Genomic DNA, 24,921 nt, shown 5'->3' on the forward strand with positions numbered 1-24,921 from the left:
ATACACCTGCATAGGCATATTCGGCATTATTAGAACACCTGATGAAAACCTACAATAAATATTAAACGTTGAAAATATTTAAATAAATGATAGTAATACATTTTAAGGATCAAGATAACTCTAATGGTTTTATTTTTGAGATTACGTTAAAAAAAAATTAAAACAGTGTTGGTAAATTTATGTAGTAAAATATAGGTACCTGCTCATAAATAGGTACAAATTCAAATATAACACAATAAAATAATATGAATAACGTCAAAACCAAAGAAAAAAAAATCAAAAATTAAAAATAATGTAGTTAAACAAATACACGAAACTGTAATTTAGGTAGGTGTAGGTCGTAAGTAGGTGAGTACCAAAAATGGATGTAATATAATATTGCCATTTCTGGTATTATTAATAATGACAAACGCACAGCGGAGGCTTGCCTCCGCTGTGCGTCCGTGTCAGTGTTTGGCAAGTTCCTTATAAAAAGGAATTCGTTCCGTTCCTCGTTCTTTTTTAAAAAAAAAGGAATTCGTTCCGTTCCTCGTTCTTTTTTTTAAAAAAAGGAATTCGTTCCTCTGTCAGTCCTTTGGAAAATGGACAAGTTCCTCTTTTAGTTCCAAATAAAATAAAAATTTCTTATTTAATCATTAATGTTTTTTTTTCATATGCATGCTTCTTTAATTTTTAATTATAAATTATAATATATAACTACAAGTAGGTATAGGTACATATTTTATAATTCTATTTTGAGATTTTCTTCAAAATTAAATTGTTGACAGACGTATGTCGACTGTCTTATCGTTTATTGTTATAATTATATTTAATATAGGTACTCATTAGTCATTTCTATATAAATTAAAACTTATAACTTATGAGAAATATTAATAAAGTGACTAATGACTAATGAGTAACGATTAACGATACTCGATAACGATCACTAATTGGCAATATACGTTGTACGCATTAAAAAATATTTATCTTAATTTCAATTATTTACATATCAGTGTAAATTATTGGAACTAGAAAGGATCGAAAAATGTTGTTAATTTTCCTTGAAAAAAAGGACTCGTTCATTTTCTCGTTCTTTTTTTTTCAAAAGGAATTCGTTCCAGGAATCCGTTCCAGGAATCCGTTCCTTTTAGAATTCGTTCCTTCCAAACACTGGACTCCATGTACCTATATACTTATTATACATAGTACATATACGCATTACGTAGGTACCCATATTTTATTTTACAACAATTAAGTGAATACAACGAAAAAATTAATTTTATCTTCATAGTTCATAGTTTTTATGATTCGAATACAAGTTTAAAAAATATACAATATTGAAAACGTTAATATTGAAATGTTAGGAAATAGGTCATTGTATCAATAAATATCATAAGACACATATTTCGTATCAAACTAAATATACCTAAAGATATTTCAAATAATATATAAATTCATACACTTCTGAGTCCTGAAAATTATTATAAAGAGTTTTATAGAATACCTGTATACATTATACATAGGTCTCAAATACGCCAAGACAATTTCAAGACCACAATAACCAAAAAGACATTACCTACCCAAAAAAAGGGTCAAACATAGTGAGACACTATTAAGTATAATAATATTATAATAATATAGTAAATATTTTGTAATTTAACACATTCGTAGACAGCGCGTACGATTTTGCATTTTGCATTTAAAAATGTTCCTTTCATTTTAGAAACAGCCGTCAGCCTTATATTATTATAATATATTCTAAGTACCCGGGTACTTAGGTATATATTATACATTACAGTGTCAGTATTCGATTCCTAGGTACTCAACATTCTCATGAGTACCTATTCCTGTTTATTATTTTTTCAACGTTTCAAGTACTTTATAATGTTAAAGTAGGTACTAGGTAGTAATTATTACAATAGCATACGATATTGATACGAACCAATTATCAAAGTGTATAATAAGAAATTAGAAACGCACTGCATAGTGCACACATTTGTAGTCGGCGATTACACAAACAAGTCTTGAAACATTTTTACTGGTAAATTATACCTGTATGCAATACTTGGGTTAAAAGAAACGTCCATATTGGTTAATTTTTTTAATTTGGGCATCTCAAAGAATGTGTGAACAAAATGTTAACCATTTTGACCATTTTTTTAACGAACAATTTTTTCATATCAGAATAATAGTAATGACTAATGATTGCATTTTTTAAAAATAATAATATATATTTTTATATATACTACAGATGCCATTTATTTATCATTTCTAATACAGACAATAATAATTATTTAGATAGGTAGACTATTGAGTATAGTCGTATATAATATTATAACAATACCCACATTTTATGAGAAAACAAAAAAAAAACAATTCGTTTAGTTTAATTTGTTATTAATCAAAAATATTAAGTAAATAATAATAATAATAAAAAAACAATACCTAAACGTGTCCGAATTAATTACACTAAAGTTCAAAAATAAGCAGCGATAAGTTAAAATAACAGTACTGACCTGAATACTGATGAATTGTTCAAACATATTTTTTACATGCACTCATAGTCAAAATTATTTTAGTTTTTCTGTTTTTATGTGTTATGCGAATGTGTTAAAATGTGTTTAAATGAACACTAAAAAATTTTACATAATTAAGTAAAATATGATTAATTAATTATTAATATTATTAAATAATGGACGAACTTGGCAACGGCGTGCATAATGGTTTTACTGCATTTACCTATAATATAATTTCTTTCAATTAATATTAAATGTTACTTAATTGAAATCAATCATGTTTGTTGCACATTTTTTTTTAACATAACCTCACAGCTTCCTATTATCATAATATAACAGTATTTATTTTATATTATTATGTAAACAAAACTAACTTTCGTAACTCCGTAACTATATTATACGGACGGACGGAAAAACCCATGCGACTATAATATTAAGGGGCTGGATGACGGTTTTTCAAATTTTCCACCATTCTATCAAATTTTCAACTTTTATTTATATTTCAGTGGCCACCTAAATTATAATACTTTTCCACTAATCTACGGCCCGATATGTATCTATTTATGAGGGGGAGGGGTGAAATGGTGTATTATATCGAGAGAAAAAATGACTTCACAGGAATAATTCTCAGGCTTTGTAGCATTGTCGGATATCGATAACTATTTTTTTATCTGAAAGAATAAGACTTCCTACAGACCACATTGAACTTCGATTATTAATTTTATTTCAAACAATGGTGTAGTATAATTTGTAAAAAAAATTTGAAAGCATGTTATAAAGTTTGAAATAAATTCGACCTGTAGAATAGTACCCTCTATTGTTTAGAAAATAATTTATCAAATTTGGTCGATTCTACATAACAGGATCACTATTCTCGTAGAGCGTATTTTTGTGGACAAAATTACAGTGGCACCGGGCGCCTTAATTATTATTATTTGGCATATCGATGCGTAAGATGGATTGCAAAATGGTCCGCTTTTAAGGAGTTTGATATAGGCAACATAAAGTGCACACTAGAGTAATGCGATATTATCCGATTATCGTGATGTATATTATCGGGCATCGGCTCCTATAATAATTATAGGATAATATAATTATTATATTATAATATTGCACTGGGATTAAATGATGCAAAAATTAAACGGAACATTACTTCTATTTTAAGAGGGATAATTGTTGGTGTAATTTTTCGTCTTATACACAAACCCATATGGGAGCAGCCTCATATTATATAATATATTTGTACCTCACGTAGTCTTGTTAAAATGTTTAAATATAATACAATGTTATATAACAATATGCCATTAGACATATTTGTTCAAAATTAAAAATTATCAAATATCTACCGATCTACAGACGGCCATAGGTCAACAATAGATAAATTATTTTCTCTGCCATTGAAAAAACTTAAAAAATATTATTTGATATCGGATTAAAAAATAATATTTACATATTATAATTTGTTATTAATTAAAATAGGTAATGCAAGTTAAAAAAAACTTAGATTTAAAGTTTTAATTGTAACACACTAATATTATAGTTTCTTACAACCCATAAAAAATGTACCTATTACACACAAAAATAATGCTTGCAGCTAAGCAGTTTGCTATATAAATATTTTATCTACAATAAATTTGACCATACAATAACATTTAGGTAATTAGCATATTTGTTCACATCTTAAAATTAAAAATAGTTGAATTCAAAGTTTTATGGAATAACTTTTTACTTGGTAGTTAGATAATTAAAATATTCTTTCATACCTGAAAATTATTTTTTTAAATCACCTCACGCGGCCAAGAATCATTTGGGTTAGAATTTTTTCAAAAAACCAAATTTTCACTATGAAATATTAAAGAGAAGATCTTTGACGATGCAATGATGTTTTTTGAATATCGACAATACGAAAAAAGTTATTATTTATAATAATATATAATAATCATTATTATACTCAATATACTTTTTGAAAATATTGTTAAAAAAAATATAACAATATTCTAAATAAACGTAATTAATAATAATAATATTAAATTTATTAATACTTATATAGTATAAATTAAACTGAGATAGAATTGAGATATTCTTCATAATATAGATATCAATTATAATAAAATTCGTACATCCCTATATTTTTTTTTTAATATTAACTATTGTATGTATAAGGGAGTAAATTTTAAATTAGAATACACAAGGTATTGAGGTAGCACAATACAATACAGGATTTTTTAAAAAGAGTTCAATATTATTGCAATGCTGTTGAAACCTTGACTACTACAACCATTTGATAGTTTAAGTTCAGAATCACAATATTTTCAGTAGGTATTTTGAATAAATATGTCTTATATTGTTAAATAAACCCGAATGTTTTGATTTTTTTCATGTATTGATTAGTGATTTCCAAAAATACGTTCTAAAAAAATGCAGTAAAATCTATCTATTCTAATATAAAAATGTTTAGTATTTCCAGAAAATAAACATTAAATGTTATTTAATCAACACTAAATTGTACTAGTTATTTTCCATCATAATTTACATCACATGCTTATGATAACCTAATATTTATTTTATGAACACAAAAACACTAATATAAATAATTCATCTTTTAATTTTTCTTTTTTTTTAACAAATGATTTATAAAATATTTCCAAGGTGCATCTCAAAAAATATAATAATTTACTTATTTGTATAAACACATAAATGTATAGAAATTGCTTCTTGTAGAAAAATTATTTTTATCTTACTAAAATTTAAAACAAAAAGTACCCAATTGGCCAAAATTAAAATAATTTTAAAATTATAAATTAATTTTGCAGTTATAAAATCAGTTGACGAATTTCTTGACTGCCGCAACAATATTTTTGGCACTAATGCCAAACAGGTCCAACAAAACATTAGATGGGCCAGAGCGAGGAATGGCAGTAACTGCAAGTTTTCTGACAACAATGTCTCTTTCTTCAGCAACAGCAGACAAAACTGCTTCACCCAAACCACCTAGATGGCACATACAAAATAATAATAATACAGTTACATAAATAATAGTTATTAAAATAATCAGTAAGCCAAATATCTATATATAATTTAAATCATAGATAATATAATGTGTAGGCCATGAGTATATCAATAACATAACTGGTAGCGTTCCCAAACAAAGAAAAGAGATAGCAGCATAAAATGCAAAATTTCATTCTACTCGGCAAAAAAATAATTTTTCTTCCATTATTTTATTGTTGTTAATATCAAGAAGTATAAAAATACTATCTGAGTGAGACAAACAATTTGGGAACACTCGATAAGGACTATCGCCCATCCATTATTTATTATCTATGAATTAAATACATACCTTCTGCGTAATGATCTTCTACAGTGACAATTCTTCCACCACATTCTTTAGCGTTCTTTATGATTGTAGCACCATCAATTGGTTTAATAGTGAATGGATCAAGAACACGGACACTAATGCCAGATTTTTCCAAATCTTCAGCAGCGCTTAATGCTTCATAGAGTGTTACACCAGCGCCAATTACTAATACTTTGTCTGAAGGGGAACTCTTGACAACTTTAGCTTTTCCAATCTGAAATTAATAATTTTATAGTTAATAAATTCATCAACATTAAATGTAGTATACAACTAAAAATATATTAAAAATATTATAAAGATATATAATTATAATTACTTCAAAAACTTCATCATTTTTGTAAATAACAGCTGTGGCTGGTCTGGATGTTCGGATGAAACAAATGCCTTTTGTATTTGCTGCTAATTCAATGGAACGTTCGCAGCTTACGGCATCAGCAGGATAAAACACGGTAGTGCCTGAAAAAATATACCAATTACATTTTTTAATATTATGCATTTTTTTAAATAGATTTTTTATATGCTTCAGAAGAGCTTATTTTACGCTAAGGAACGTTTTATCCTCAGTTTTATCACTAGGAACAGTAGGAACACAAAAATAATTTAAGTGAGGTTTTTTTTTATAACCATAGAGAATAACACTAAATAAGCATCAGTAACCACAATTATGTGAAAATAGACAATTCAGTTATGTTATACATGACACTTGTTAAAATGTGTAAGTTCCATATTTTTCATTTGGTTTGGTAGGTATATGCATAGGATAATAAAGAAAACTTTTAAAACTCACATTTTATAATTTGTTTGTTTACCTCACCGTTAACACATGGCCCTCATATAAATATTAAATATTTAAATATGAATTCTTTAATAATGAAAAAATATTTTCAATCAACCCTTTATACCAAAATTATTTGAGCATGCCCGGAGCACAGAACTATCCATACACGGTGTATTGTAAATTTCTATTTGTATAATCTATTCATGTTAAGATTGAACCTCTTAGGCGTAAGTAGACTCTGCCGTCAACCACATTCTGACCTCCAGGAGATCACCACGTGCTTTATCATTGGAACTTGCCATCTTCGGTGCTGCCGTGTACAGGCGTTTAGTGGTAGGGATGCGCTAACAAGATGAGTTTTGGTTGGACTAGTGGTTCAATCTTAACCTGAATAGAGTATAGATAATTTTTTTAATTTATTTGTTATTTTACCTGGGACACTTCTGAACAACGCAATATCTTCAAGACCCATTTGACTTGGTCCATCTTCACCAATACTAATTCCACAATGTGAACCAACAAAGTTAACATTGGTCTGAGAAATTGCACCCATACGAATCTATGATTAATCGAATAAAAATTTTATTTGTCAGTTCATTATTTCTTAATGTAAAAAAGTAAATACACACTTGATCAAAAGCTCTGGTGAAGAATGTAGCGAATGTAGAAACAAATGCAATTGTTCGGTCTCTGCATGCAGTTCCAATGGCAATTCCAACCATGTTTTGTTCAGCAATAAAACATTCAATATGTCTCTCTGGGTATTTCTGTACAAATATAAAAAGAAAAATTTTAATAGAGTTTCGATCAAATTGTTTATTTTCAAAAACATACCACTTTGATTTTGTCAGAGTATGTTGAGTTTTTTGTGTCTGCATCTAATGCAACAACTCTATCGTTGTTTTCAGCGATTTTGGCCAAAGCTGTACCATATGATACACGTGTTGCAATCTTTTCACCAAGGGTGTAGTTGGGTGGAGTTGATAACTGAACATTGGTAATATTTATGGCAGGCACATCAGCAATAGGCTTTGGTATATTAACTGGCATTTTTTTGTTTCTGATCTGGCCATTGATTTCCTATAAACAAAGATAAGTCTTATAGAATACTGTACTTAAAAATATAATAATAATAATTTATCATAAGTGATTTATTATAATAAATTATTTTTAATCTTGCCAAAGAACAAAAAATATATATTTTGAAAGATTGTTCAACTTTAAAATACTTATATTTATCATGAAATTTATAAATATTTGTTCATGAAAAATGTTAAGTACTTTATAGCACATAAAAATAAAAATTTATAAATACATACTTCTAGAACTTTAACAGTTTTGTCATTCAATGGAGTGCCATGCCATTTTTCAGCATCTTCAATATTGACAAAACCTTTGCCTTTGTATGTTTTTGCCAAAATAGCTGTAGGTTTTCCTTTTGTTATTGAAGCTTCATGGAAAGCCTATGTAAAAAAAGAAGATAAAAAAAATTACAACAATAAATATAATTAAATTACTTTGGTTAGTTCTTCAATGTCATGTCCGTCAACAACAATAGCATTAAGACCAAAAGCTGTCAATCTTTGTCTATAGACTTCCATGTCATGCTGTAAAGGCGTTGGTCCTGATTGACCCAGGCGATTGATGTCGAATATTACCACTAAGTTATCTAAGTTGTAAACTGATGCAAAGTTCAAAGCTTCCCAAACTGAACCTTCTGCACTCTCACCATCACCCAACAAACAAAAAGTCCTGTTGAAAATCAATAATGTAAGTTTTTAAAGTACATTTATAAGTAAATAGGCATAGTTTGTAAATTGTAAATTTTAACCTTAACCCTTTTTGGCAGTTAACACAACCAGTATAGATAAGCATTATTAATTACAATTTATGTTTTATAGTGCAATGGTATTAGTTATTTATTTTTCTTATGGAAAGAAGCCAATAGATGGCAGGACATATTTTATTCCCATTTACACATAGTTATAGTAAATTATGTTAACTCTATAAGACAGGGGTTACTAATTCATATTTTTGTAGGGACACATTAAGAATCTCGTAAGTTTTCAGAGCCTTGAAAAATAAATGTACATGATTACCTAAAAAAATTAGAGGCAAAATAAAAATGTAATGAAAACTAATGAAACCTCATTTAATTCACCATAAAAAAATGTCTTATCTGTGGGCCAGATACCATTTCTCAGCAGGTTACCAATTGGTGACCCCTGCTATAGGACATAAGAAAAAACAGGAAAAACATTAGTTGACGTGTTTACTCTTCTGAAAGAAAAAGACGTTGAATAAATTCGACCTGTAGAATAGTACCCTCTATTGTTTAGAAAATAATTTATCAAATTTGGTCGATTCTACATAACAGGATCACTATTCTCGTAGAGCGTATTTTTGTGGATAAAATTACAGTGGCACCGGGCGCCTTAATTATTATTATTTGGCATATCGATGCGTAAGATGGATTGCAAAATGGTCCGCTTTTAAGGAGTTTGATATAGGCAACATAAAGTGCACACTAGAGTAATGCGATATTATCCTGATGTATATTATCGGGCATCGGCTCCTATAATTATATGATATTGCACTGGGATGGCTGAACATTACTTCTATTTTAATGGGAAATTTTTTGTTGTAATTTTTCGTCTTATACACAAACCCATATGGGAGCGGCCTCATATTATAATATGATAATATATTTTTAACGTCACGTAGTCTTATTAAAATGTTTAAATATAATACAATTACATAACAATATACCATTGGACATATTTGTTAAAAAATTTAAAATTATCAAATGTCTACCGATTTACCGACAGCAATTATTAAGAATAAGAAAAAACAGGAAAAACATTAATTGACGTGTTTACTCTTCGAAAGGGTTAGGTAAAAATATCCATGTTATTGAGGATAGTAAAAATATTACCGGTATGACGATTTGTCAAAATATTTTCCTACATAGGCCATTCCACAGGCAACTGAAAGACCTTGTCCAAGAGAGCCAGTACCAACATCAATAAAATTCAAACGTGGTGTAGGGTGTCCTTCCAAATCACTATCAATTTTCCTTAAGTTTGTTAAATCAGAAACTGGGAATAAACCGGCTTCAGCCCAAGCTAAAAAGAAAGGTAAGAATATTACATTAGTAAATCATATTTTTTAATGGCATTTATGGTTATTTGATGAATATTATTACCTGCATACAAAATAGGAGCAGCATGTCCTTTAGACAATATAAATCTGTCATTAGCGGCATCTTTTGGTGATGACACTTTGTAACGCATTGTATGGAAAAATAGTACGGACATGATTTCTGCCATTGAAGCACATGATGTAGGATGGCTGTAAAGATTTAAAAAAATTAATAATCTGTTTTATTTATAACTCGTATAATATCATAATATTATGTTGATTATTACAAATTATGTAAATACAGTTGAGCTTCAATAATTTGAAAGTTGAAACAAAATTGAATTGTTTAGATAGTTACTTAGTTTTAAATTTTTCAAATTGTTGTTAAAGTTCAACTTTATACTGTAGTACATAATATTATAAATAATATTTATTACTCCATTAAAATGTAAAAGTTAAAAATGGTGTTTAAAATAAGTAGATAGATAATCTACTTACATAGTTACACTTTTAACTAAGTTATTTTGTACCTCTATCCAAGAAAGAACAAAATAGATATAATATGGGTATTACATTGTTTTTTCAAAATTAAATTCATTGTATGTAGATATATAATTAATTTATACTTATTTAGGTATAAAAAGGTAAGTTTAGAAGAAATAATGCAATACCTCCTGAGGTCTTAGAAAACACAAGAAAAAGAAGGTATTAGAAAATAGAAGGTAGATGTGTCGTATGGTTTATGTTTACAGAAGATTTATCTGTGTCTACAAAGCCATTTGTTGTCTCTGTCTTAGAAATGCATAACATAGCAAATTTACACTCAGCAGATTACATTTAGCTCTGTTAGTTTAAAAATTAGAGTGAATCAACCTATTATGAATCTTGATGTTAAGAACATTATTTGTGTTTGTATGTGGGTTTTTTGTACGATAGTTCAATTTTTTAACAAATTGTTTGTATATAATATAGTGTAAATTTAAAATGCTCATAACTCACTTAAAAACTGAGTTTTCGTAAAAAAAAACCAAAGATAATGTTCTTACCGTCAAGTTTCATAATAGGTCGATTCACTCTAGTTTTTAAACTAATGGAGTTAAACTGCTGAGCAAAATTTGCTATACTACGCGCTTGTTAGGCGGAGACAACAAATATCTAGGTAGCGTCTTCTTAATATGTTATCATTTAGGTACGTTTGATAAAGATATTTACATATTTCCCCATACTATTTTAACACTGACAATATGCAATGATTGTATTTTAAATTAGTAGGTACCTATTTGTTTCATGCTAGACTAAGTGTGAGAATTCAACAAATGAGTGTTATTTTATTAATTTTTTTGGATTTGAAAATGAGTACTTATCTAATTTAAGTGAATTAAGAATTATGTAGATCATTTTTTTTTTAAATAATTAACCTTGTTGTATCCAAGTTTTTAAAAACCTTGTGAATTATTACCAAATTTAAACGATTTACAAAATAAACGCTGTGGATGAAATGGGTGGTAGCAAAATTAACCAATTAATTTAATCAAACTAAATACTTAGGATATCAAAAAAGGGGCCCGTCAACCATGGTGCATAGATAATGATATGCTACAAGTAGTATAGTCATTCTTTGTAGGTACTTTTTTTTTTTGGTAGATAGCATAAGACACTTGTACTATAGGTAATTGGTAAACATATTCATAATTAACTAACATAATTTTATTCAGGAAAGATTATTTCCTTATTAATTATTTTTAGCAAAATTTCTCAAAATTGAGTACTTATCTATTCTTCAATTGTAAGGAATATTTAAAATAACTGTTAAACTACTTAATATATTCTAATATGGCTTATTACTGACCTACAGTACCAATAGGTAGGTACTATTTTTGTTTTTTGTACATAATATTATATACAATTATTATGAAGTAAATAATTCAAAAAATAACAAAAATACTGTAAAAATAATACCTACTTTAAGTAATTTAAAAACTAGATACATTTAAAACCATCAAGTAGGGATAGGTAGGACAGATATATAGGACCTATATTATATACTTATGAGTTATTAATATACATGTATTCCCAAATAAATAAACAGACCCCTCTGTATAAACTAGTTAGGTATTAAAGTATAACAGCCCGGAGTCTTCAATAAATATATTATCTCACATGGCTGGAAAGTTTTAGTGATTATTATTTATTAAAAGTAAATTTCCAGATAAATTTTAATTGAATACTGGGTATCTTGGTATAGGTATGCTCAGGTAAGTGTTTTTATTAAAAAAATAAATAATTTTCTAGTGATACATAATTAAGGTTGATTATGCAACTCGAGTGGTTTTTCTAGTTTGAAAAACATCAATATAAATAGTGAGAACACTATTTGTTTGGGCATAAGAACACAAAATAATTGTTCGTTTATCTTTGGCTGTATAGTCTATACAATAACAAGCTCGTGATGTAAGACGACGAAAAAAGCTGTTGACCAGAAAAGTGAAGGCTATAAACACAATGTTTCACTTTCACCGTCGACGCGGCCTAGGTGAGCCATAGTTATATATTATAGAACACCTGCGGCCTCCCGTAGGAGATCACGACAACAGGCGGCGGGGAAGTGAAAGGAAAACGCGATCTTCGACTAGTAAAGATATTATAATTTATAATAATACGAAACCCGCGAAAATTAAATTCATAATTTCGAGATTGGAAAATACTATTGGCAATAAGTTCGACGGATCGCCATCGGAATTGGTAATAAGAATTAAAAAAACAGCCGTCGGCGTCTTACCCGGATTTCGAAGCATTAGTCGCCACGATCGAGTCGATCCTTAGCTTGTTGGCCAAATCCTTGAGCGTTTGCACGGATGACGCTTCCATTTTGTGGTAGTTTGCCATTTTTCGATGAGGTTTTTCTGTTCAGTGACGAATAATATTACGTACGTTACACGTGTTTTTGTCGTGCGACGGAGGCGGTGGTGAACGATTAGAACGACCGGCCAGGAGAACGGACGTGACGAAAATGAAACCGGTGCGATCGAACGGCAGCGGACGGAGTTATTAAGGTTATCTGAGAGTGCAGTGACGGCGGCGCAGCGGCGGCGGAAACGCGTCCGGAGAACGTGAACGATAAGGAACAAAAAAATATCAAATTAATGCCGTAAAACCGTTCTCGGCTTTTGGGTGATGGAAAGCCGGTGAAACACGATTTCGTCGATAACAAATAATAATTTATTATGTAGGTATTCGATAACAGCGGTCAACGATTGCAATACCACATGATATATTATTATTAAATATATTTTTTTTATTATAATATTTGAATAGTTATCTGTCTTCACATTCGTTCAGGAACAAACTCCAAAGTGCATGCGGTGCACACTGCGCGTCTGCGTGATGGGTTTCGTTTACGGGAGGTGGTGGGACGAGCAACAGGTGGTAGGCACTGGCAGTCGGACAACCGGGTCGGGCCGAACGTCGACGACGTTTGAGTGCGTATGCGTGTATATATTGTAATTATTATTGGTATTTGGTACTATATACATTACCTACTGCTACAACCACTGTATAATAATTAATAATGCGTAGCGACTAGCCAGTGACCGAACAGCTACTTCGTCAAAATGATAATATTTTTTGCCTAGTGGGCATAGTCGCATAGACTGTAGTTGAGTACTTGAGTGTTGTGTAAAATAACAAACGCCGACGAATAAACGTCGAATAATACGAGTGATGGAATTAATGAACGGAATTAGGAGAGGAGGCCTGTAATGTGCAAAGGAGTTTCCAAAATATTATAGTTAATTATTTTTAGTTGCTCTGCACTCTGCAGTACCTAATTGACAATTTATTACTGTGGATCAGAATATTATTTTATTTCATTTCGGTCCTGTGTCCATTTTTCATTAAAAAAATCTGACTATTTAGTGGTGCGAATAACTCTCACTTGTCTAGAGCATAAAAAAAAAATTAAATAACCAAATCATTGTAATCAAAGATATTTAGATAAATAAAAAATGATATTAATATAAATTCGAATTTCGAGAACCATCGCGTAGATTAAAATTCGAATGGTGTTATTATTTTAAAAACTCCTTCCTATAATAGTAGTATAGTCGCATTCGATCCCACTATCCCAGACAGAATATACTGAATGTGCCCCGTTCTTTTGGCAATACAATCGATTGTAGGAACTTATTGTAAATTATTATTTAGAACTAAAATGCCCAACAATAATACATCGACCATCGATCAATTCGTTTTTCCCAATAGCTTGCAATCAGTTTTAGATGACTTTGATGATTAGGTATGTTTATATTTTTCTACCGGTTCGATACCTATTTATTTTTACGATTTTTATACACAACTGGCTAACTATTTTCTACGTTGAAATAATATGGAAAACACTCTAGAATATAGGTACTGATATTGCAACCAATTTTTAAACAAAAATGTTTATATTGTAAATACTTGCGTATAAAATTAATATTAGGTACCTAAAGTTGAAATTGAGTAGGTAGGTACTTAGCTATGCTTAGTAGTTTAGTTTTGTAATTAATATCGTAATAATATATACTATTTTTTAAACTTGTATTTTTTACCATTTCAAATTATGTGTGAATATGTAAAAGTAGGTAAATGCATGAAAAAATTAAGTAGACACTACCTATAGGTAGTTACTAACTAGTATACTAACTAGAAAGTTATTAAATACAATGTTATACAAAATATGATAAGTAATTAAATCGAAATAGGTAGGTATATTTTATTATTAAAACCATATTGCTAAGTAAACCGTTAATAAATTGTATAAAAGGAGTGTTTCACATTTGAGTATTATTTATAAGTTATAAATTATAATTAACCAATCAACTAATGGACATTTAAAATACATTTTATATTAATTTGTTACTCGAATATTTTAATAAATACCTACGTATTTGAAATTGTATTTTGGAATTTTTAGTGTTACAATTTAGAAATTAAAATTTGGAATGTTATATTCGGAGTTGAATCAAAAAAATTTAAGTAGGTACCTACTTTGTTAAGTCCATTGGTTAATATAATAATTTAATTTCCATCGTTATCGAGATTTTAATAATAAACCCACCTATAGTGTATAATATATTATATTATATAACTAGGTATATACATATACCTAAAATATATAATATATAAGCGTGTATTGTGTATATAAACAACAAACATAGGTTAACATAAAAAGTTATCGCTTCTACAGCATTGACACTTTTATAGTATTCTTATACATGATATTAGTAGGCATACGTTATGTACGCACATTATGACGTATATTTGTCACACAAAATTCATGAAAATGGAAAAAGTTTTTTTAGTTACATAGGTAGGTATAACAACTCGTATAGGTTAGGTATACGTCATATAATATCGTTTTTCGATTCCAAACGTATGACGTTTTATGAGTATAACCTTCATTCAACAGAATATATACATTTCAGTGAGTACACAACAATAATATAGTTGTACATTTGCATTATTCATTTTACAAAATTACAACATAAAAAAAGGTTACAAGAGGTGGAGACGACACCCTATTATCCCATTCCGAAATTACGCCAGTGCACTGTTCACATTTCTCTGTACATTATGTAAATCCCTCTTCTTCTTTCGTTCCTCTTTGCAATTCCACAGAGGTCACAGAAAATGAAAAATAAACATTTTATATACAGTATAGGTGTCGAGTAGGTGATAGGAGACTGTATAATGGGTGTGTTATACTTGAATTTAATGATGAATCATGTGAAAAATAATTCTGAGACGGTAGTCAGCATTCAGCCTATATTACTAATGTCGGGTTGCATAAATTATGTACTAATTATTAATGGACAATGGTTCAATAAAATGTAATGGACCAATCACCGTCCACACAATCATGTTCAAGGGACCTTAAGCTTTCTAATGATTCGTTAAACTTTTAAAAGTGATTGCTCACTCATCCCGTCACAAATATAATATAAGTATAAAGTATTATTATATATATACCTACATATTTATTTGCTACCTACCTATTGGGTAGGCATAGTAATTTATTTTACTACATATTATTAGAAATACTGTAGGTTGAATTAATGTTTACCTAAAATATCTCATTTATTACATGATTAATAACTATAACAATATTATTATAAAAGTATATATTAATTTTACCTTGTGACCTTTTGACTCAAAAGTTAATAACGATAATATATTATCAAAGGCTTTGAGTCAATACCGACTTACCGTTTAATAATAGGTTCGTACTTCTTCGTTCGTTTAACCCATCTTCCTATGTTATTGGCTATTGCTCGTAAAGTAAAATATAATTATCAGTGACATATTTTTGGAGGGGGGTGGCCTGGGTCTTGACCCTCCAAGAATAGAATTATATTATGGAATAATATAATTATTATAATAATGTTATACACTTACTTATTTTTTAGACCTCCTCCCCCCCCACAAAAAATTGAAAAATACGCCACTGAAAATAATATATAGTCATAAAGGTAAGTACGTAAAAGTTTCAAGTCACTAAGAATATTTTTGAATTATGACAAAATAACTAAAATCGTTATTTTTTTATTTAAATATTCAATTTTCAAAATTTGAAATTCATAAAAAATGTTTGTTTTTAAGATAAACTTTTTTTTTAATTTTATAAAACCATAAAAAAGTAAGAAATATAAAAATCAATAGTTAAAATAAAAGTAAAATTATAGGATTATGGTAAATTTGAGGACTCGAGGTTGTTGAGGAAATCTGTAGGTAGGGGTGGTTTTCTACGATATTATCTTATCCTTAACTTTGTCAAAGAAGTTTCTGGATCGTAGATCTAGAAATTTATAGGGACCGTCTCATATCATTACATTAATTAATACCTACCTATATAATAAAACTAAGAAAATAATTAATTTATATAGGTAATAATACATATCACGTTTATATAATATTTATGTTTTTTATCAGTCATCGAATTCGATAACGTATTTCAATTCGGCTATTCAATATCAAATGGTATAAACGAATATAATACTTCGTTTATAATTACAACTTATCTTCCCATGTATGTGAGAGCGTTAGTATCTATATGCCCAGATGCCCTCCGACGTTGACTTGGTATTCACTACCTCGTTAAAAGCTCGAGCACATGCCTTATTTTCTTTTTATTGATTAATTAGGTACCTAACTGATATCATAAGTCATAACACAATATATATATAGGTACCTAAGTATATGTTTTTCTTATCAGTCACTGAATCGGATACATATTTCATCACGGTTATTTAAAATCGAATGATATACTTAGGTAGTTAGGTACCTACCTAATTATATTATAAACGAAGACATAATATTTCGTCTATAATTGTATAATTATTGTATGTTAATACAAAACTTAATTGCATAATATACCTACTATAAAAATTTAAAATATATCTCATATAGGTAATATATTATATACATGTTTTTTTTATTAATCGACGAATCAGACACCCTATTCCAATTAAATTATTCAAAAACTAACGATATCTATACCTAAATGTATACAATATTGCGTCTATAATATTGTAACTTTCCTTCACACGTCTGTGAGAGCGTTATATAGTCTTTATGCCCTCCGTCGTTGCAGACTAGGTATTCATACCACCTTGTTAAAAGCTAGAGCACAAGACTATATTTTTTATATATTAAGAAATGGATTAAAGAAATAAAAAAAATATTAAATAATAAAAAAAGACAGTAATTTAATGACCACGAGAGCAGGAGACACGTGCTGACGAAATCGATCGATGATGTTGGCGGAGTATGTACAACTGAAGAATAGCACTTTAGACGTGTGAGTCCATGGGCATTGGGAGACTAAGGCTACAAACTGCACCCTTCCTTTATTTATAAAACATTGTTTTACTTATGGTTACAATATTATGAATATTATAAATTTGTTATGAAATATATATTGAAAAGTAAGACGTTAAAGTCTACGATTTAACTTTTTTAACTGGTGTTATATATAGGCATAACATATTATCATCAATAATTACAATTTTATTCAAACAAACTTAAAAGTGGAGCTTGGATTTTTATACAATTTTATATTTATTATTACAATTTATAGAATATACTATAATATTTACTATGCCTACCATAAATGTTCTTATACCTATTATCTTTATATACAATTTTTCAACCAGATGTTTGTCTAAAATAGATAGAAGCTAGAAAATATCCAAAATTAAATAGATACATATATCTAATACACATTTTTAATACAATCGTCTAAGTTAATTATTATAAAAGTAGGTACCTTTAAACGTATTATAACACATTTATTCCGATAGTCTATCGGAAAGATTGACTAATCGATAAATTACTGTATTTAATAGAAGAATACTATCCAATAATATCTACTATTAATCAGTATCCAGTATAATATAATACAATATATTAAATAAAAATATTATTTTAAATTCAGTAAAGGTAAGCTATTAATGTTGTACCAAGTAGGTAGTATAACTACATTACTACAATGTGTTGTTTGCTTTAGTTGTTTACTTTTTGTTGGTCATATTGATAATCTTAAATAATACAATTTTTTTTTCTATTTTTATTATATTGAAATAAATCTACAATCTATACATTTTTTTTTGTACAATGAGTAGGTTTGATAAGTGACAAATAAAAAAGGTTAACATGAAATCATGAGATTAGAGATGATACTCAGTGGTCACACCCTATGAAATAATACAATTTAAAATGTTTTTTTAAATTGTTGTACAATTTTACATAATTAATAATAATATTGACTAAACATATTAGCCGAGAAAACTGAAAGGGCATATTATTATACATACGATTTACAATATCGTCGTAAAGTTAATACAACTGTCAAAAATTAACCTTAAATTTTGATCACGCTATTTTCTGCAGTAATTCATTATTTCATTATATAATATAAGAACGTAATTTTTTGTAAGCAACAGTTGAGAAATAAATGTTTTATCGGAATATTTGACGCGATAGAAATATATAGTAGCTACCTGTAAAATAGTTTACCTAAAAGGTAGGTACTATTACTTGATTAATACTTTATGCTTTGAGACACTGCCTAATATAATAGAATGTAGGGTATCATGAATCATGGTATAATATACGGTGACGGGTTGAAGAGTTACATGGAATATCATAGGTATAAGCAATAAGCTTTTATGAATAAGTACTAACTTTTTATTACCCCATGGCCCATACAATATAAAATTATGAATAACGTTTCTCATCATCACTTTTCTATAATGTTATAGTGTTAGGTCGTATGTGAATATTTTTATTTTCTCATAGAAATTAATTCTCATAGAACGAGTTCCGCCTTGTATGCAATTATAATAGGTGTACCTAAGCCTTTTCAATATACGTTTTTATTCATATCCACATGTACTTAAATATTTCAATCACATCTATAGAATATATTTTTCTGTAAAAAAATATATAAGGTTATATAACTTACATATAATATATTAATATGTATGGTTTATACGATTCCTAGAACTATAACAGTACGCATGCATATATATTATAATATATAGGTAGGTACCTATATTTTGTTTAGCATTATAATATCGCCTACGACTAACACGGTACAGTGAAATTGAATAAGTTTTTAAAATTTAAATTGACAATTGATTGAACTAGTCCACCAATAGCAGCTCTCATTTATCCAAGCTTGCCATGACAGAAACAAAACAACGGCCAGCCATTCAGCCCTGTTATATATATATAATATAATATTATCTACTGTATACATAACATTAAAGACGACATTAAGGAATCGTGATATAATGAAATGGATGACTATTCTTAACTTTCATTACAGCCACAGCTTCAAAACAGTTTTCTTCTGTGTAAAAAAAAAATTGTGTACCAACGATTTACACGATTCACGGAACTTCGGACGGTAGGTAGAAGTATACACTATAATAGTACTTAACAGTACATAAATATATATGCAATTAAGTAATATGCAGGCATTAAAGAACCAGCGTGATTACAGTAGAACATAATATTACATATATGATAATATATTTTTACAAATTGAATTGACACTTTGAAAATTCGTAATGTAAATGCGTATATTAAATAACTTGCAGCACGACCTCACCTAGCAATATGATCTTTATTCCACAGCCTTGCACACTGAAGGAGCACAATGGTCAGCTATTCAGCCATACATTATATATAATATATATATTATTATACAAAACAGGATACTCAGGACATTAAGGTATCGTATAATATTATGGTGCAACATTCAACCAACTCTTTTTTGTGGCATACCTACTATGTCCTCACAAAGTCACAAAACGTTGTGTATATTATTATTATTATATTGGAGGGGTTATATTTTTCATTATTCTTTTACAGTGTGGTAATACTCTTACGCGAGGTAAGTGTGAGGTCGTGTCGTTTTTAAAGAGAAATGATGTCCCGTCCCTTTAATAATTATGAACACTGAATACTATTATACGTCCTCGGCTATTGCTGCAGTATAATATTATTATATTCGTATTTACGTGTTTTTCTTTTTTGTAAATTAATTAATCGATTATTACAACTACGATAATCTGCAATTAGATGATAAAAAATTTTGACTCAACACGGCATCATTAAAAAATAGTGATACCAATATTATTATAGCCCGTAAACATAACGTTGTTATAATTATCTAAAAGTAATAAAACATTGAAAAATATAAATAATATTATTACAATATAGGTCATTTAATATTTCAATTTATTATACTCGTATATTTGTATGAATATAATTTTAATTATAACATTTATACCACGTGGTTTGAATATTTAATTGAATTCTGATTTGTAATATCCCTAGCTGCAGTAGTGTACAGTGTGTTAGAGCAGGAGTCTTCAAACTGCGTCCCGCCATTATCTATGAGTTTTGCGAACAGATTTTAAGCATAGCATGTATATGTATTGTACCTACCATGACAGTATAGGAACCTATATTGTATTAAATTATTCAAAAGTAAGATATTTGTAGTTGATAATAAATTGATAGTTTGTTGTTTGTGTTTAATTTTCACGCACGAACAGTGAACACTATATATTATAGATTTATAGGTACATAATATTTAAGTAATAAACTTATATTTTTATTATTATGTATTATGTATTTCGTTTTATGTTTTACCCACGCGTGGAATGGTCCTAGTCGATAATGTTTATTGACTTAGGTATAATAATTTATAAGGGTTGTTGTTATTATTTTTTAAAATGCAAGTGTGATATTTAAAATAATATAACCATTCAGTACCTATGTGGGTACCATGTACGACTTGAGTAATCACTACTTGCACACGATATAAAAACTAAAAGAGGGGGACGGGGTGGCCGAGCGGACTAAGGCGTCGGTTGTGACGCACACCGTCGCTGGTTCAAACCTCGGTTCACGGGCAAGTCACGGTGTCCGGAGAACAAGTGCCGCCATCCCCCACCCGGGCATGGCAGATACCTACGGGTGCCCACTTGAAAATCTGCCAAAAACTACACACACGTGTTTACCAACCAACAGTATCCTCCCCTACAAACAAACAAACAAACAGCTAATAGCCAATAGTTGCCGGGCTTAATGATCAATTAAAAAAAAAAAAAAAACTAAAAGACATACCTAATCAAGTCTAAAATATTGAACACTATTCGTGTGGACCTTGAAATGACTTTGAGTATTCATATATTTTATCGTAATAACGTTATACCTATTAACAAATATTATACTATGATTATCATTTAAAAAATATATATTTTTTTTATCAAACATTAAGAAATTAATGTTGGCGTAGGAATAATAAATGGTACTCGTGTATAACACATTTTAATGAGAATAATGAATGATTTAGAAACATTAATATAATATAAGATCTTTTTTTATGTAAATAGACATTTAGAAATTAAATTTATTGTTTGTAGAAAAAATTTTATTTTTTAGTTTTTTCGGTGGACTTATTATTCTGGTAATATTAAACAGTTAAAAGTAAAACTGAAATAATTTAATAAAGAGTATATTATTTAAGCTGTCAGATGGTTTTGTGTAGATTCTATTCTAATCGTGACATAAACAACTTAAGTTATTTTATATGAAAACTTTTTCAGGCTTAATTATTTTGCACTATTTTTTTATTTAGATTAAATTTATGGAGTATTTAACTTTGAAACGGTAGCTAAGTAGTTATTATTATTTTTTTTTTTTGTATTGCCTGTTTATGTTTATTTGTTTGTATATGATTTTTAATTTGGCTCCACATCTCTCGCTGTGTAAGAGATTAAATTATTTATTTTTACTTGATAAATTATGGTAGAATTTATTCGTCCAACTATTATGTATATAAGCTCCCAAATATAAATAACAAAATGTTGAGCTTTTCCGTTGAACGCTACTATATAATAATTAAAAAATATACATTTAATGATTGGCTTAGCACTATAAAATCGAAAGTCGTATAATATTAAATTATGCCTTAGATAATCCTTTAAAATATCAGGTATTCGTCTAAAATAGCGAAAGTAATAATATCAAAGTAAAAACAGCGAAAGTAACAATAGAAATGTAATAGTAGTGAAATCCAAAGAAAATATAACTTAGGTACAGTGGATAAATGAAAGTTTGAAAATAAAATTGTAAGTTGGCTCCATAGTATTCGAAGAATATATTATTATATTATTTCATTTTTAAAAACATAATTTAAATATTAAAATTAATAATATTATAACTCTAGTCATAATACATTACTTCTTTCGATATTATAATATTAATAAATATATGTATTTTAATATGACAGTTTTTTTTTGTTTTGGAATTTGTTCTTTGTACCTTGCAATTATTACGACTTTGCTAACATTAGTTTCACTATTTTGGCCTAGATCTAAAATATCATATTTTTATTTTTTAAGAACCCTTAATTATTATTTTTTATTTTTATTGAATTTAATCAATTTATTTTTATACGTGTTCCGGAATTTCGAGTGTTGACAATACCCTATATGAACTTGACATTAAAAAAAAAAATAATAATAGGTACAATGTACATAGAATTGTAATTTTTTAACTTTATGTTACTAATTACCTACTATTAATTTTAATTACCAGTACTAATTTGTTTTTTATGAATATTATAGATAGTAAAAAAATTTCTAATTATTTATCAGATTAAAACTTAATAATATAATGATTATTATAAAGACCGAACTATGCTTGATAAAACAAATTTATTAGTTTACCTATTACCTACTACCTATTATTACATGTTAAAATATTTTTAAAATGTATTTATTTGAGCTCAATTTTTGTCACCTTTAATATTAAATGATTTGAATGTGCTTTTAAATGATCTCTCCATTAGTATAATCACAATATATTTAACAACGGAATTGTTTCATTTAATAATTATTACATATACATCCTATCTATTTATAATATTAAGTAATGCGTCAATACCAACTGTACAATCTCCTTTGTGTAATGTTATATTATCAGGTTAAGTTGAAAATAGTTATCAGTTTATCATAAGCATAACATTTCCTAAATTATCGGAAATCTGAAAATATATGAAAACAAATTATTCTAGATAATATTATTTTAGGCGTATACCTACCACAGAATAACTATTTATTATTATTAAATAATTATTCTGTGCGTATACCAGATACCTACCGTCCTACTGTTATAGTATGCGATTTGTAATAAGGATAAGTCTCGTTTTATTATAGCGATGGTCAGTGCCACGTTTAGACATTTTGCACGCCGGTGTTAAAAAAAATTGGCCCCCCAAAGAGGGACCAACCCACGGGGAGATCCTCATGAACTTTTTAGATCTTAAGCAAAGAAAAGAATCTATTGGTTTTACAAGAACCATTTTTTAAAATATTATTTTATCTCCTCCTTTCCGAAGATAAAATTAAGTGTATGATGCCACTGGAGCCTTGCTCAAAGTGTTGGCACCCGGGGCAACTGTCACTATTGCTCCCCCCCCCCCCTAAATGTGGCCATGACAACGGCGATGATATTATATCATATTACGAACAATGTACATTACACAATACATAGGAACCGAACCAGTCACAACAGCGTCGTGTGGTTCTATAAGGGGTTATAAATTGGTGATTTCGAAATTGGGCAAAGGATTAATAAATAACAATATTGTATAAGCGGGGCTAAAAACGATGGAATTTTCATTCGGTTATATGCACTAAACAATTGAGAAATTCACACTTTTATGATATATGTATCATATACATCAGTCTACATTAGTCAAGCTCAAGTATAAGAACATAAATCATTTTATCGTTCCTCTATATACTATAATAATTGTGGTAATAATCGTAGGTACTATTAGTATACGCTTATACAGACAAAAAATAAAATAATCCCACATTGTTACAAAACCAATATATTCATCGCTCGGTTCAAAATTGGACATAAATATGAACAATTTTCAAAATTACATATTATATCAATCGAGTTTTAATCTATATACATACACGCAGATCATAATAATTATTATACTAAGAATTACTAGCCAAAGTACACAATTTTAACCTGGCTGACAAAACATGTATATTTTATATTATCATGTGTACAGTGTACAAACTACCTACCTACCACAAATTATTTGCATAAATGTGTAGTTGTGAGTTTATAACCGCTGACATATACGATAGCGACCTATATTGTAATATAATTTATTTGGAACGGGTTTACAGAGTTACACACATTGGACGTAACGTCCAATTAATTATTCCTCCAGGTTTAAGGAAGAAAATGTACTGATTGTGCGTATTTGTTATTATTTTTCTCAGCACATGTATGTATATAATCTACAAAAAGGATTAGTAAAAAATATTTAAGTTTAAAATTTCAGAAAAATACAAATTTAATATATGTATTGAAAACACTGATCTAATACAAATAACGAGCAAAATATAAGTTTTAATAATAATAATCTGCGAACATGTATATAATGTATACATATCTATAATTAACATACCACTAAAATATTGTTAGTAGGTAGGTAAGTAAAAACACACATTGAGAAGAGTTATACATGTTATAATTGATAAGTGATTATTATATCTATCGTCATA

At 28.4% G+C, this 24,921-nt stretch overlaps 1 protein-coding gene across 1 annotated transcript; it reads right to left on the minus strand.

The window, feature by feature from the left end:
* Nucleotides 1-5,082: 5,082 nt before the first annotated feature.
* Nucleotides 5,083-13,026, minus strand: LOC132935112 (transketolase-like protein 2). Its single transcript, XM_061001571.1, has 11 exons — nt 12,552-13,026; nt 9,837-9,982; nt 9,567-9,756; nt 8,149-8,383; nt 7,951-8,094; nt 7,466-7,711; nt 7,261-7,398; nt 7,064-7,190; nt 6,170-6,309; nt 5,836-6,067; nt 5,083-5,486 (listed from the first exon to the last, which is right to left on the minus strand). The coding sequence occupies exons 1-11, from the start codon at nt 12,656-12,658 to the stop codon at nt 5,317-5,319; spliced, it is 1,875 nt and encodes a 624-aa protein (XP_060857554.1). The 5' UTR covers nt 12,659-13,026; the 3' UTR covers nt 5,083-5,316.
* Nucleotides 13,027-24,921: the final 11,895 nt, after the last annotated feature.

Source organism: Metopolophium dirhodum, chromosome 1 (genome assembly GCF_019925205.1).
Source record: "Metopolophium dirhodum isolate CAU chromosome 1, ASM1992520v1, whole genome shotgun sequence".
NCBI classification, from domain to species: domain Eukaryota; kingdom Metazoa; phylum Arthropoda; class Insecta; order Hemiptera; family Aphididae; genus Metopolophium; species Metopolophium dirhodum.

Bases quoted from the DNA above. Each gene is read 5' to 3' on its own strand.
- LOC132935112 (XM_061001571.1), bottom strand. From the start codon at position 12,658: ATGGCAAACTACCACAAAATGGAAGCGTCATCCGTGCAAACGCTCAAG. The intron at 9,757-9,836 runs GTAATAATATTC...CTTTCTTTTTAG, and splicing joins TGCTCCTATTTTGTATGCAG to CTTGGGCTGAAGCCGGTTTA. The intron at 7,399-7,465 runs GTATGTTTTTGA...ATATTTGTACAG, and splicing joins ACTCTGACAAAATCAAAGTG to AAATACCCAGAGAGACATAT.